The 12,127-nt window shown below is 40.7% G+C and overlaps 1 protein-coding gene across 1 annotated transcript in view; it reads left to right on the top strand.

Annotated features, from left to right (window-relative positions):
* The window catches only part of EFL1 (elongation factor like GTPase 1), a 122,737-nt gene that overhangs the window by 99,616 nt on the left and 10,994 nt on the right, over positions 1-12,127 (top strand). Inside the window, exon 13 of the mRNA XM_024129766.2 lies at positions 8,254-8,438. Within this exon, the coding sequence (XP_023985534.2) occupies positions 8,254-8,438 (185 nt within the window). The remainder of the gene's footprint in view (positions 1-8,253; positions 8,439-12,127) is intronic.

Genomic DNA, 12,127 nt, shown 5'->3' with positions numbered 1-12,127 from the left:
GAGAGAAATGGGTCTGTGCACTTAAATTCTCTCCTTAGGGGGTGTGTGTGTGTGTGTGTGTGTGTGTGTGTGTGTGTGTGTGTGTGTGTGTAAAATACATAATAAACATTACAACAATAGTGAAGGAAGTTTGGGGGGTTTTTAATGCCAAGAAAAAGAAGTCTCAACACCATAATCTTTTTTTTTTTTTTTTAATTTATTTATTTTTGGCTGCGTTGGGTCTTCGTTGCTGTGCGCAGGCTTTCTCTAGTTGCGGCGAGCAGGGGCTACTCTTCATTGCCATGCGCCAGCTTCTCATTGCAGTTGTGGAGCACAGGCTCTAGGCATGTGGGCTTCAGTAGTTGTGGCACGTGGGCTCAGTAGTTGTGGCACATGGGCTTATTTAGTTGCTCCGTGGCATGTGGGATCTTCCCGGACCAGGGCTCGAACCCCTGTCCCCTGCATTGGCAGGCGGATTCTTAACCGCTGCGCCACCAGGGAAGTCCCTCAACACCATAATTTTCACATATTGATTCATTTAAAAATTTTTTTTCATGTGTCCTTTTCTTGTCTGGTGAGAAGTGAAACTCAATAAGTAGTGAATTGAATGTTGTGATGAAGTTGAGGTCCTTTGTATATATAGCATTCCCCTGATTATCAACTTACCAACCATCTTATAAGAAGAAATAAGCTTAGGTTGATAGGATTTTGTGTTAGAAAGTCCGTGTCATCTCCAAAGGTTTACCTCATGCTTCTATAAATATATACAAATCTTTATAATGTTTTCTTAAAATTCTGTAGGAAATTAGTGTATGGCTTTCTAGTCTGTAGTTTATGGAAACCAGTGCTTTTATCCTTAAAAAAGTTCATTTATCGTTTGCCTTTTACCTGTAGTTTGGCAGCTACCCTGCTATCCACAAGTTCTCAAAAGGGCAAGTTTCTCTAGGACCATGAGATAGAATTCTGGTCTTGGAGACCTGAACTCGTTTAAGAAGGCCAGGTACTTGCTTATCAACTCCTCAGCTATCTTGAACTTCATCATTCTTCTATCATGTTTGTTCTACTTGCTGTAGTTTCTTCCTCATTCTCCTTACTGAAGAGAATGGAGGTAGCGTAGGTGTTGAGAACCAACCCTGGCCTTCTTGCTGTCCTTGTATTAATGTTACACTGGCCTCTCCAAGTTGTAGCTGTGACCCTTTTTGTTTTCTTTAACTCTGTTACTTGGTAGGCTCGCCTTACTCTAGTTTTCAACATCCAGGATATACTATGATCCTCCCTTGTTTGCTATCTTCTTCTTCTTCTATCTGCTGTGCCTGTCCTCTTAAAATAAGAGTGAGAAGGCACAACAGAGTGCCTTCCATGACCCAACAGATTTATTTTGGAGCTATTTATTTTGGGTGGGGAGGATCTCTCCTCCTTTTTTTCTCATTGAGATCATTCATGATTGATATTTTCAGACTCTTGTTACTCCCCAAAGGAATTTTATCTTAGGGTTTGTTATCCTAAAGCCTGTTTGGTTTTTTGTTTTTCTTTTCCTTTATGTGTTTGAAATGAGCCTTCCCAAAGTCTAGGGTCCATGTAGATCTATGCCTGTCTTTCCCTCCCTTATTCCCAGCATAATAGGAACACATATTTCCTCCCCAAATGGCCATCTCTCCTTACATAACCCATTTGGAGCGGTATTTGTCCTTTCTGAGAAGACAGCCTTTCAGCACAACACATGAAGCTAGGTTCAGCTGTTGGCATTTATTGGAAATTCCCAGCAGACTGTTGAGTCACCTTTGTTGAGTCAGTCCTCTGTGTCCATTTTTCCATCTGTGTTAGGAAGTCACCACTAGGACCCTGCATGTGACCAGGCAGTCCCTTGAATATCACTTGTCATCCTGCACTTTGATCTTCATCCTGGCACTTTTCACCTGGCCAGCTGAGTCAATTCTGGCACTTTCTAGGAATAGATGCTTATCTTAGCCCTCAGGGTTATATGCCCTCTTCTCCCTCAGGAGCAGAATATGTCTTTGCCTTGCCTTATCCAGGTACAAATCTCAACCTTGTATATGTGAGTTGGTTAGTACAGTTGACCCTTGAACAACACGAGGCTTAGGGGTGCTGACTGACCACACAGTTGAAAATCCGTATATTACTTTACAGTTGACCCTCACTATACATGGCTCCACGTCGGTAGATTCAGCTGCGAATTTTGTAGTACTATAGTATGCACTTAGAAAAATCCACTTATAAGTGGACCCACACCGTTCAGACCTGTGTTGTTCAAGGGTCCACTGTACACAGTCTGTACCAGTGTCGCTGGTCAGCCTTCTTAATACATTTCTCAGAGATCAACTGGCTACCACACCCACTGCCTTACGAAGAAGCTGTGTTTAGATTTGATCTGGAATTTTTTTTACTCCTGAATTGGTTTGAGGCCTTCTTGCTTAGACTAGAGAATCTCCTCCTAAGCCTGTTTTCTATTGTTATGAGGGATTCTTTGGTAATGATGACTAGTTTTTAGTATCCAAGGTCTATCAGGATACTCAGCTCTTCACTTGTGTTTTCCTTTTTCTTTCTAAATCACCACCTTCACCTGGAAAAAGAAATGAGGAGACCTCTATGTTCCTGAGGCTTTTTGCTTCCTCCCTGGATATTCAGAGATCTTCCAGGAAAACTTCAGACTGCTGCCGGTTCCTTTAATTCTCCAAGAATTGGCACAAGACACATAAAAGGACAAGTCAGGTCTTTTTTATTTAGTAACATGAGTTAGTCTCTTCTTAAAACTCTTTTCTACACAGATTTTTAAAATAAGGAATCCTTTTATAAATGTATAGAATTGCTTATGGTCAAAATGGGAAATCTTGCAGAAAAAATAATCATCTTAAAATTGTTTTGTCTGAGGAAATAATCCCAAGAACATGACCTCCTTTACTTGTAAAACCTGCTTTCCTAACTGTGGTTTTATTATCATTTTTTACCCATGAAAATTGCCTTTTATGAGCTTGAACGGACATAAGAATTGGTTTGTGTTTTTAATTGATCATCATGTGACTAGTAAATTGTCTCTTTTCATATTTCTTCTAACCTGTTAACGTCTTTCATTCTTGCTCTCCATTGTTTTTACCTTTGGCAATAACTTCACATATAAAATATAACTTTTTCTGTTAGTGTTAGTTTTACTCACATCTACAATTATAGTTCTTCTATTTTATTTGTAGGGATAAATGCCTGTATTGTTAAAACATATGTGTTTTAATGTATCAGAAACATTCTTAGTAAGTATTACTGTTTACTTTTAAAAACCTATTCTTATTTCATATTTGGAGTTCTTTTTATATTTCACCAGCATTTCATAATTCAATTCAACAAAAATCTATTGAGCTATATATGCCAGCACTATGTTAAGCATGGTTCCTGCTTTGAGAAATAAGTTAAGGTGACAAAGCTTAATTATGTAAAACAATTAGTAAAATACAATTGAATTTAGTGAATAAATATGGGTTTTTAGTGAAATTTTATGAGAAATTTGGATTAGCAAAATTCAAAACAGGTTACATCTTTTGAAAGTGATTGTACTTTGAAGTGGGCTTTGATGATGGATGGAATAATTTTGAGTTCGTCAACTAGGTATTAAATTGGCTTTCTTTGTACCACAGCACTGAAGACCTCTGTTGAACTTAAAGTAAACTCCTTTCCAGTTGGTTTTATAGACACTGCTATGCAGCATTACCTTTCTAATCCTGGACACTGGTTGGTTGAACCCAACAGTAAAACCTTGCATTTACCCATACTGTGTCTTATTAAATTTGGGTCCTTACCTAGTTATCCTGATTCTGTCAAAGAATTTATTACCTTTGCCAGCTTCATGTCAACTTTGGATTTGATCACCATGCCTTCTGAATTTTTAAGTGGCTGATTATCATAGTAAGGACACAGAGCTGTGAACAGAGCACTGACAGTTCACTAAGGACATCCTTCCAGGGTGGGAGTGACTTGTTAACATCCATTTCTATCTAATAGCAACCAGCCCACATTCCCCATTACATCCACAGCACACTTTATCTCATATTTGGTTGAAGACCACCTGCATCCTGTCGACCACATTTGCTTGATTTAGCAGTCTGGTTGTTCTGTGACAAAAGGAAAAGAGGTTTGTGTGACCTAGTTTATAAGAATAAGAAATGCCCACCGATTTCTTTGTGTGTGTGTGTGTGTTTTTAATTGAAGTTATACCGCAAGTGTTACCGACAGTAACAGAAACCACAAAATGAAAGAAAAATCTTCCTCCTTGGAAGTGAACCTGTCATTTTTCATTTTCTTTTACCATCTTTGTCCATAATAGTACATTTTGCATGACTATTATGCATTATGGTAGAGGCAGTTTGATGTTTTGCTTTTTACATTTTTTATTTGTTTTATAAACACACTTCCACTTGGCTACTTAGTAGTCATAATTTTCATTTTAACCTCTGCATAATATCCTATCAATTTGATGTGCTGTAATTTACTTCCCATCATCCCCAAATTGGAAATTCACATTGTTTCCTGTTTGTTTACTCTTAGAGAAAACATTGCTGTGGACAGCTGCTTCCTTTCCTAAATTCTGGAAAAAAATAACCTACCTTTAATTGCCAAACTTTCAGCTCTAAAGATGGTAGAATCTGCAGACCAATCGTAACTGCCTATTATGGAAGAAGAAAATATGTATATAAGAATCTGTAATGCCACAAAAGAACAGATTAGGTTCAGTACAGCCCAAATGGTGAAGAGATTATTTTGATCTTGGGATCTCACAGAACACTTTGTGGAACGAGTTGTTTTTGAATGGTCTTTAAATGATGGAAAGGATTTGACTATAAAGCTGGGCTAAGAGTATTCTGAGTTGGAGAAACTGTGAGCTCAGAGTGGAAAAACCTCAAACGTGTCCTGTGGGCAGTGAGGGGTTTACCTTGGCTTAGAGCATAGAGTCTGTGCTCTGTGCTCTAGGGTCTGGCAGTTTCAGGAGCTGGAGTGGTGGGTTCCTGCCAGGTCATAGAGGGCCTGGAGTACAGGCTGAGACATTTATAGTGTAATCATTAAAAGTGGAGCCCTGATCAAAACCAGTTCAGGCAATTAACCTTTCTGTTGCCGCTTCTTTCCTGACGGATGCCTCTTCCCTGGTGCCTTGCGTACGGTAGGGCGCGCCGTGATCTTCCTTTGAGTGAGTGAACAAATGCCTGAGGTGTTATGACCAGTTGAAGGGGTATCAAAATATTCTGTCAGGGGCCACATGATCAGAAATCCTCATTGATAGGACTGCATTCATCTCTCCGTGTAACCTCAGCAGTGGAGAGGGTCCCTGAGTGCATCCAAGCATTGGACACACCTGTCATGAGCGCCAAGTGTATTTGGAAGGTTTTGTTATAGCTGGTTTCCATTGTTCAGTGATCCATCACTGTGTCCCAGTTTTAGGATTTAGTTTTAGTGGAATTAAAATGGAATGGCCCAAAATTACATGATTAATTACATTCAGTTCCAATTATAATTATTGATCCAAGCCTGCTGGCATGACCCATGAAGGAGGGGGAGGAGCAGCCAGCCTCTGCAGCAGCAGTCAGGGGGCTCGTCCCTGCTGGCCCAGCTCTTCATAGTCTGTTTGCCCCAACTTACTCATTCTTTCTCCCTCCCCACCCCATTGTTTTGTATTTACTTCCATAAACCACCTTAAAACTTTCCTTAGAGTGAGGTAGAGGAGTAAATAAAGATGACTAGTTCACACACGGTAGCTATTACAGTAAGTTTTTTTTTTCTCATAAGAATCTCAGGCAAGTCATATATAACCTGGAGGGGATCACTAATAAAGACACTAATTATTCCGCTTTTTTCAAAAGCTTTTCAGACTGTACCTAAAATATGGCTTTCGGTTCTAGAAACTGCTGTCCAAAAGCAACGTAAATAAATTGTAGTCGTTCAAATAGGAAAGTGGTCAGGATGGAACAGGAAAGGAAGGTCGTGACAGAGAAAGAGGAGATGTTCAGACTGGAGAACAGAAGGCTGGATACTGTCTTCAAGTAGCTTAAAGGCTGGTCTGTGGACGAGGGGTTAAACCTGTCCCATAGGACAAAAACTGGGCCTAATGGTTAGAAACTCGGGGCTCAAGAATTGTCTACCAATCAGCACTGTCCAAAGATGGAATGGCCTGCCCTGGGAGGAAGTGAGTTTTAGACGTATGCAAGCAGAATCTAAATGACTACTATGGTAGAACTTGACCCCCTGAGTTCCCTTCTAACCCACTCTTCTGTGATTCTCTGACTCTGAGATTTCTAGTGTGAATGACAGGGGAAATGACTTTAAAATGACTTTAAAATTGCAAAAGTTGCCTTTTGCAGTAGGCAATGTATTGTGTCTTAGACACGTTGAATTTAAAAGGAAGTTACGCTCCACGGTGGAGATGCCCTGGCAGCCACAGTCCCAGTAAACGTGGGATTGGCGGTCCAGTGAGAGGCCAGGCTTAGAAATAGAGTCCCAGGAGTCCCAAAGTTAATAATTTAAACCACACAAATGAGAAATTAAAGGGCTTTCTGAAGGGAAAGTTTGTTTGGAGAAGAGTATGGAGCCTCAAAGAATACTCTTAGGAAGAATTCATACCCTTAAGAATTATTGTGGTAGACAGTAGAATGATGGTTGTTAGAGGGCCAGGGGTCAAAGGAAGGTGACACTAAGATGGGAGAGATTTGTCAGAGAGGGTGTTGATCAGTAGCTGCAGAAACCGCAGAGAAATCACAGAGAATGAGGATTGAAAAAAAGATATTTAGGATAGGAATATGAAAATTATTGTGCAATTTCAAGGAAGCAGTTTTAATAGAGCTCAGGGCAACCAGTAGAGCCTGGGTGTTAAAGAAAGAGCACACAGTGAAGACGCGAGAGGCAGTCCCTTAGGGCATGTGGGGCAGGAAGAAGGGGAAACTGGAGGCCGGCACGGGAGTGGGGAAGAGGACAACTGTGCCTGTCATCACTGATGGAATTTTTAACTTATTTGTTTTGATGCTAAGCCAAGAGATGCAGAAGGCCCGCCGGAGTTTTTAAGGTTTTTTTTTTTTAATTTTTAAGCCTTGCGACACAATGGGTTTCCTGCCATTTGTTTTCCTTTATCCTTCCTAATAACCACCACCAGGGGGAAATCTGAGTCAGAGAGAAAAGTTTGCCCTGTGTCCTCAGTGCCTAGTCTAAAAAATAAAAAATAAGTAAGGTGGGTGGCATCCACACCAGATCACCACCCAGTTATTTAGGACGGAGGGCAGAGTCCAGATCTCAGTGTGGTAGTCAGAGGAGACTTGGACTCTGCTGCACTGCAATGTGTAATTTTTAAGGATAATATATTTATAGATCACTTACGTAATTAAAATTATTCTTTTCTAAATGGAAGGTGGAAGTGGGGGCTTTAATGGGTGTACCCATTAGCTAAAGCAAGTTCCTTCCAGTTGTCTGTGATCTCCAGTTTATCTCTGTTCTCTGCAGTCTGTTCTGCTTATTAGTTGAGTGGATAGTCTGAGCACCCAGAGGCAGTCATACAGAAGCCAGTCAGAGGGGAAGGGGTCTCCCTCCTGAGTGGAAGGCAGAATTGTGCCTAAAGATGAAATTAAAGTGTTAGCCAAGAGGACTTGGCTAGAATTCCTGTGACGTGGCAGTAAAAATTGTTACCAGATATTAAAGATTCCAGACTATCAGTTTTCAGGGAATAAAACCCTTATATTTGTACTACTGAAATATTATCAGCTTAAAACAAATACGAGCAAGCATATATATATGTGCGGCGTTAATTTTTAGGATAAAAATGTCATTGAGCCAGTTGATTGCTTACTAGTCCCAAATAGGTTGTCATCACGATAATCATCATCATCACATTAATAATGTCTTGAAATTGTTAGAATATTTTAACATTTACAAAGCCCAATCACACTCATCTCATTGGATTTCAGACCCAAAGACAGCTCGTAGTGAAATCGTATCAAAAGGTCCTTTTACAGTCTCCTGCTTCTCACACTTTGTTGAGGGGATTGTCTTTGGGTAATGCAGTTTGGGGTGATTTCACCTTTTGTTATCATTTGTTTCTAATTTTTCTATAATTGGCACGCTTTACTGTTTAAATAAACACTTGAAAATTTCCCATGCTTTTGTAAACCAAAATTACTGGGAACAGAGGTAATCATTAGTTGATTGTTACAGGGTACAGGAGTAGTCCCATCTTTGTGTCGCTCAAGACGTGTAACCGGTCACTGAATTTAAAAGGTGTATATGGCTTTGCAGGTCGGGTCTATGCGGTCTTGTCAAAGAGAGAAGGTCGAGTGCTACAAGAGGAAATGAAAGAGGGGACAGACATGTTCATCATCAAGGCTGTGCTGCCCGTGGCCGAAAGCTTTGGCTTTGCTGATGAAATCAGGAAGAGGACAAGTGGCCTGGCCAGCCCGCAGCTGATATTTAGCCACTGGGAGGTAAGAATCCAAATCCCCGTTCCTTCCTTTGCATCTACTGATGTGCTTCCTTATAGATGGTGCCAAGAGTAGCAGACTACTTCCCAGGCCATGTGGCCTTCCTCTGGCTCTGCTCAGTCAAATGGACAGGACAAAGCAGATGGCATTTTTTCATCCAGATTGAATGAGCCTTAGGTTATGTGTGCTTTGTAATACACACACACATATATATTCCTTTTTTTTTCATTTGATGTAAAATTTAAGACAGAACATTTAATCCCTTTTTTCCCTCCAAAGATAATATTGTAGATAAGAAAACCACAGATATTTTGAAAGTGAAACTTGAAGGTGTTGCTTCTTCTGGGGAAAAAGTACTTCTAGCATTTAAAGGCAAACAGTTATGCTTCTTACAAGGGACACCTTTAAATTATTACGTGTTACATATTCTTCAGTCCCCATTATAGAGATTCGAGGCTCCTGTGGCTTTCAAGTGTTGTGGAATAAAATGGCTCATCAAAACACTTCATTGTCAGTGTAGGGAAAGGTAGGTGAAAGGCAAACCTTATCTGTAATCAGAAATGCAAACTTAACAGGTCCACATTGCTTGGGAGAGAAGACAAGATTGTGAACACATTGTTTTTTAACTTAGGGCAAGAAAATAATAACAAGAAAGGACGGGGAGGTCAGACCGGCCTTTGTGAACAGATCCTTAAAGGAAAGGTAGAAGCTAGCAGCTAAGGAGGAGAGACGGACATTGGGTTGGAGGGTGCCTGTGTGAGACGCAGTGAAGGAAAGCTGTAGGGCATGTGCAGAAAGCAATGTGTTATGTTTCAAGACAAAGCCTTAAGGTCAGGAATAGCATTTTTAAACTGTAGGTTGTAAGTTTGAAAGGTGGTTTTAAGAAAGTTCTGTTGTCACTGTTTACAGGGAACCTAAGTAACTTCACATTATTCTCTTGTACCGTGGAGGTGTATTGTTTAGTGGAAGGAGCATTGACTTTGGTGTTGAGAAGTCCTGGTTTCAAATATTAATTCTGCCACTTATTTGGACAAATTGTGGAACCTCCCTGAGTTTGTTTTGCCCCTGAGATATAAGGTATATGGAATATCTAACCTAGTACCTGACACTGGTAGGCCCTCCCTGGCATGAAGATTGTTTTCTTGTCAACATTCTTAGAGTCCGTGTCATGTTCCTTTTGACTCTCTCTCAGCAATGTGGCATTACACTCAACTTCACACAAATAATCCAGACTCTTTCCTTAAACTGTTTAAACAAAACTCATGGTTTAGGTTCAGTGCTAAGCTCTGTCTACTTCTTTCACTTTCTTTAGCCAGCTGGGTCCCTTTCTCTAGAATGCTTCCAACGAGCAGTTTAAATTTAGACAGTATAGAGGAATGGGAATAATTGAGGGAGAACTTTCTCTTTAAAATGACTTCTGTAGTCAAGTGAATCTGGCAAAGTAAAGAAAGGTGACACTTCAGCAAAACTAACTTTGGACAGAGCAAATTTGATTTTAGTTGGGCAAGTTCATATCATCTAAATTGATACAAGTGAAGTTGCTAGTCCACAACACTCAACTGTGTCTGCTTCTCCTTAAAAAGAGAAAATTACATTCTTAGTACTTGATAGAACTAAAGTTAATGTTGTTCTAATTTAGGTTACATTTTTTTGGTTGTCAGTACAAACTACATTTTAACAGTGATTTACTATGAAATTTTTCTTGCATCTTTTTCTAGAAGCTAAATGATGTTTTGATGGTTTTATTGGCCTATATCTGAATAGATGCCATTTCTGTACTTCATTATGTAGAAAACAGTAGCACAAAACATTTAAGTTATTTGTTAATGCCCACACTTATGGGTAGTAATTTCCCACTTATCCAAACTTCTAGCTTTTTGGTTTTGCTTTTTGGCACTCAACTTTTACATAAAAACACAAACCAGTAAGAAGTAGAAGGAATGGATTTATAAGGGCAGCTTCTGAAGAACTATGTCTATAGTGTAAATATATTACTGATGTTCCTAATGAAAAACGTTAGCGTTATCCGCCACGTGTTTTAGTGACCAGATGTGTGATTACAGGACAGTGCAGCTAAATGATGCTTAGAACTGAAGAGAGACTTATTCCACTTCAAAGTAATGACCTTGAGAAGTGAAACACTTTCTTCATTTGTGCTGCTGTTGCTGAAAACTGCCTTCAGAACTTGCAGCTCATGCTTCTGAATATCTTAGAGATGACAAGTCGTCCATCTCATTCAGATGGCTTTGAGAGTAGAAGGACGTGTGCTCACTCCCTCTTGTGAGAGCACTGGAATTACAACTAACTGCTGAACAGTCAGCGACAGGAAGACCCTGGAACTCACCAAAAAAGATACCCCACATCCAAAGACAAAGGAGAAGCCGCAATGAGATGGTAGGAAGGGCACAATCACAATAAAATCAAATCCCATAACCGCTGGGTGGGTGACTCAAAACTGGAGAACAATTATACCACAGAAGTCCACCCACTGCAGTGAAGGTTCTGAGCCCCACCTCAGGCTTCCCAACCTGGGGGTCCGGCAGCAGGAGGAGGAATTCCTAGAGAATCAGACTTTGAAGGCTTGTGGGATTTGATTGCAGGACTTCTACAGGATTGAGGGAAACAGAGACTCTAGTCTTGGAGGGCACACACAAAGTAGTGTGCGCATTGGGACCCAGGGGAAGGAGCAGTGACCCCATAGGAGACTGAACCAGACCTACCTGCTAGTGTTGGAGGGTCTCCTGCAGACGTGGAGGTGGCTCTGTTTCACCATGAGGACAAGGACACTAGCAGCAGAAGTTCTGGGAAGTACTCCTTGGCATGAGCCCTCCCAGAGTCCGCCTTTAGCCCCACAAAGAGCCCAGGTAGGCTCCAGTGTTGGGTCGCCTCAGGCCAAACAACCAACAGGGAGGGAACCCAGCCCCAGCCATCAGCAGACAAGCACATTAAAGTTTTACTGAGCCCTGCCCACCAGAGCAACACCCAGCTCTACCCACCACCAGTCCCTCCCATCAGGAAACTTTCACAAGCCTTTTAGCTAGCCTCATCCACCAGAGGGCAGACAGCAGAAGGAAGAAGAACTACAATCCAGCCTGTGGAACAAAAACCACATTCACAGAAAGACAGACAAGATGAAAAGGCAGAGGGCTATGTACCAGATGAAGGAACAAGATAAAACCCCAGAAAAACAACTAAATGAAGTGGAGTACAGTAGAAGGAATCAATAGCAGAATAACTGGGGCAGAAGAACGGATAAGTGACCTGGAAGACAGAATGGTGGAATTCACTGTCATGGAACAGAATAAAGAAAAAAGAATGAAAAGAAATGAAGACAGCCTAAGAGACCTCTGGGACAACATTAAATGCAACCACATTCACATTATAGGGGTCCCAGAAGGAGAAGAGAGGGAGAAAGGACGTGAGAAAATATTTGAAGAGATTATAGTTGAAAACTTCCCTAACATGGAAAAGCAAATAGCCACCCAAGTCCAGGAAGCGCAGAGAGTCCCAGGCAGGATAAACTCAAGGGGAAACACACCGAGACACATAATAATCAAATTGACAAAAATTAAAGACAAAGAAAAATTATTGAAAGCAACAAGGGAAAAACGACAAATAACATACAAGGGAACTCCCATAAGGTTAACAGCTGATTTCTCAGCAGAAACTCTACAAGCCAGAAGGGAGTGGCA

This window comes from Physeter macrocephalus, chromosome 11 (genome assembly GCF_002837175.3).
Source record: "Physeter macrocephalus isolate SW-GA chromosome 11, ASM283717v5, whole genome shotgun sequence".
In the NCBI taxonomy this organism is placed as follows: Eukaryota; Metazoa; Chordata; class Mammalia; order Artiodactyla; family Physeteridae; genus Physeter; species Physeter macrocephalus.
The sequence above is the reverse complement of the archived record's forward strand: the minus strand, read 5'-3'. Positions and strand labels throughout refer to the sequence as shown.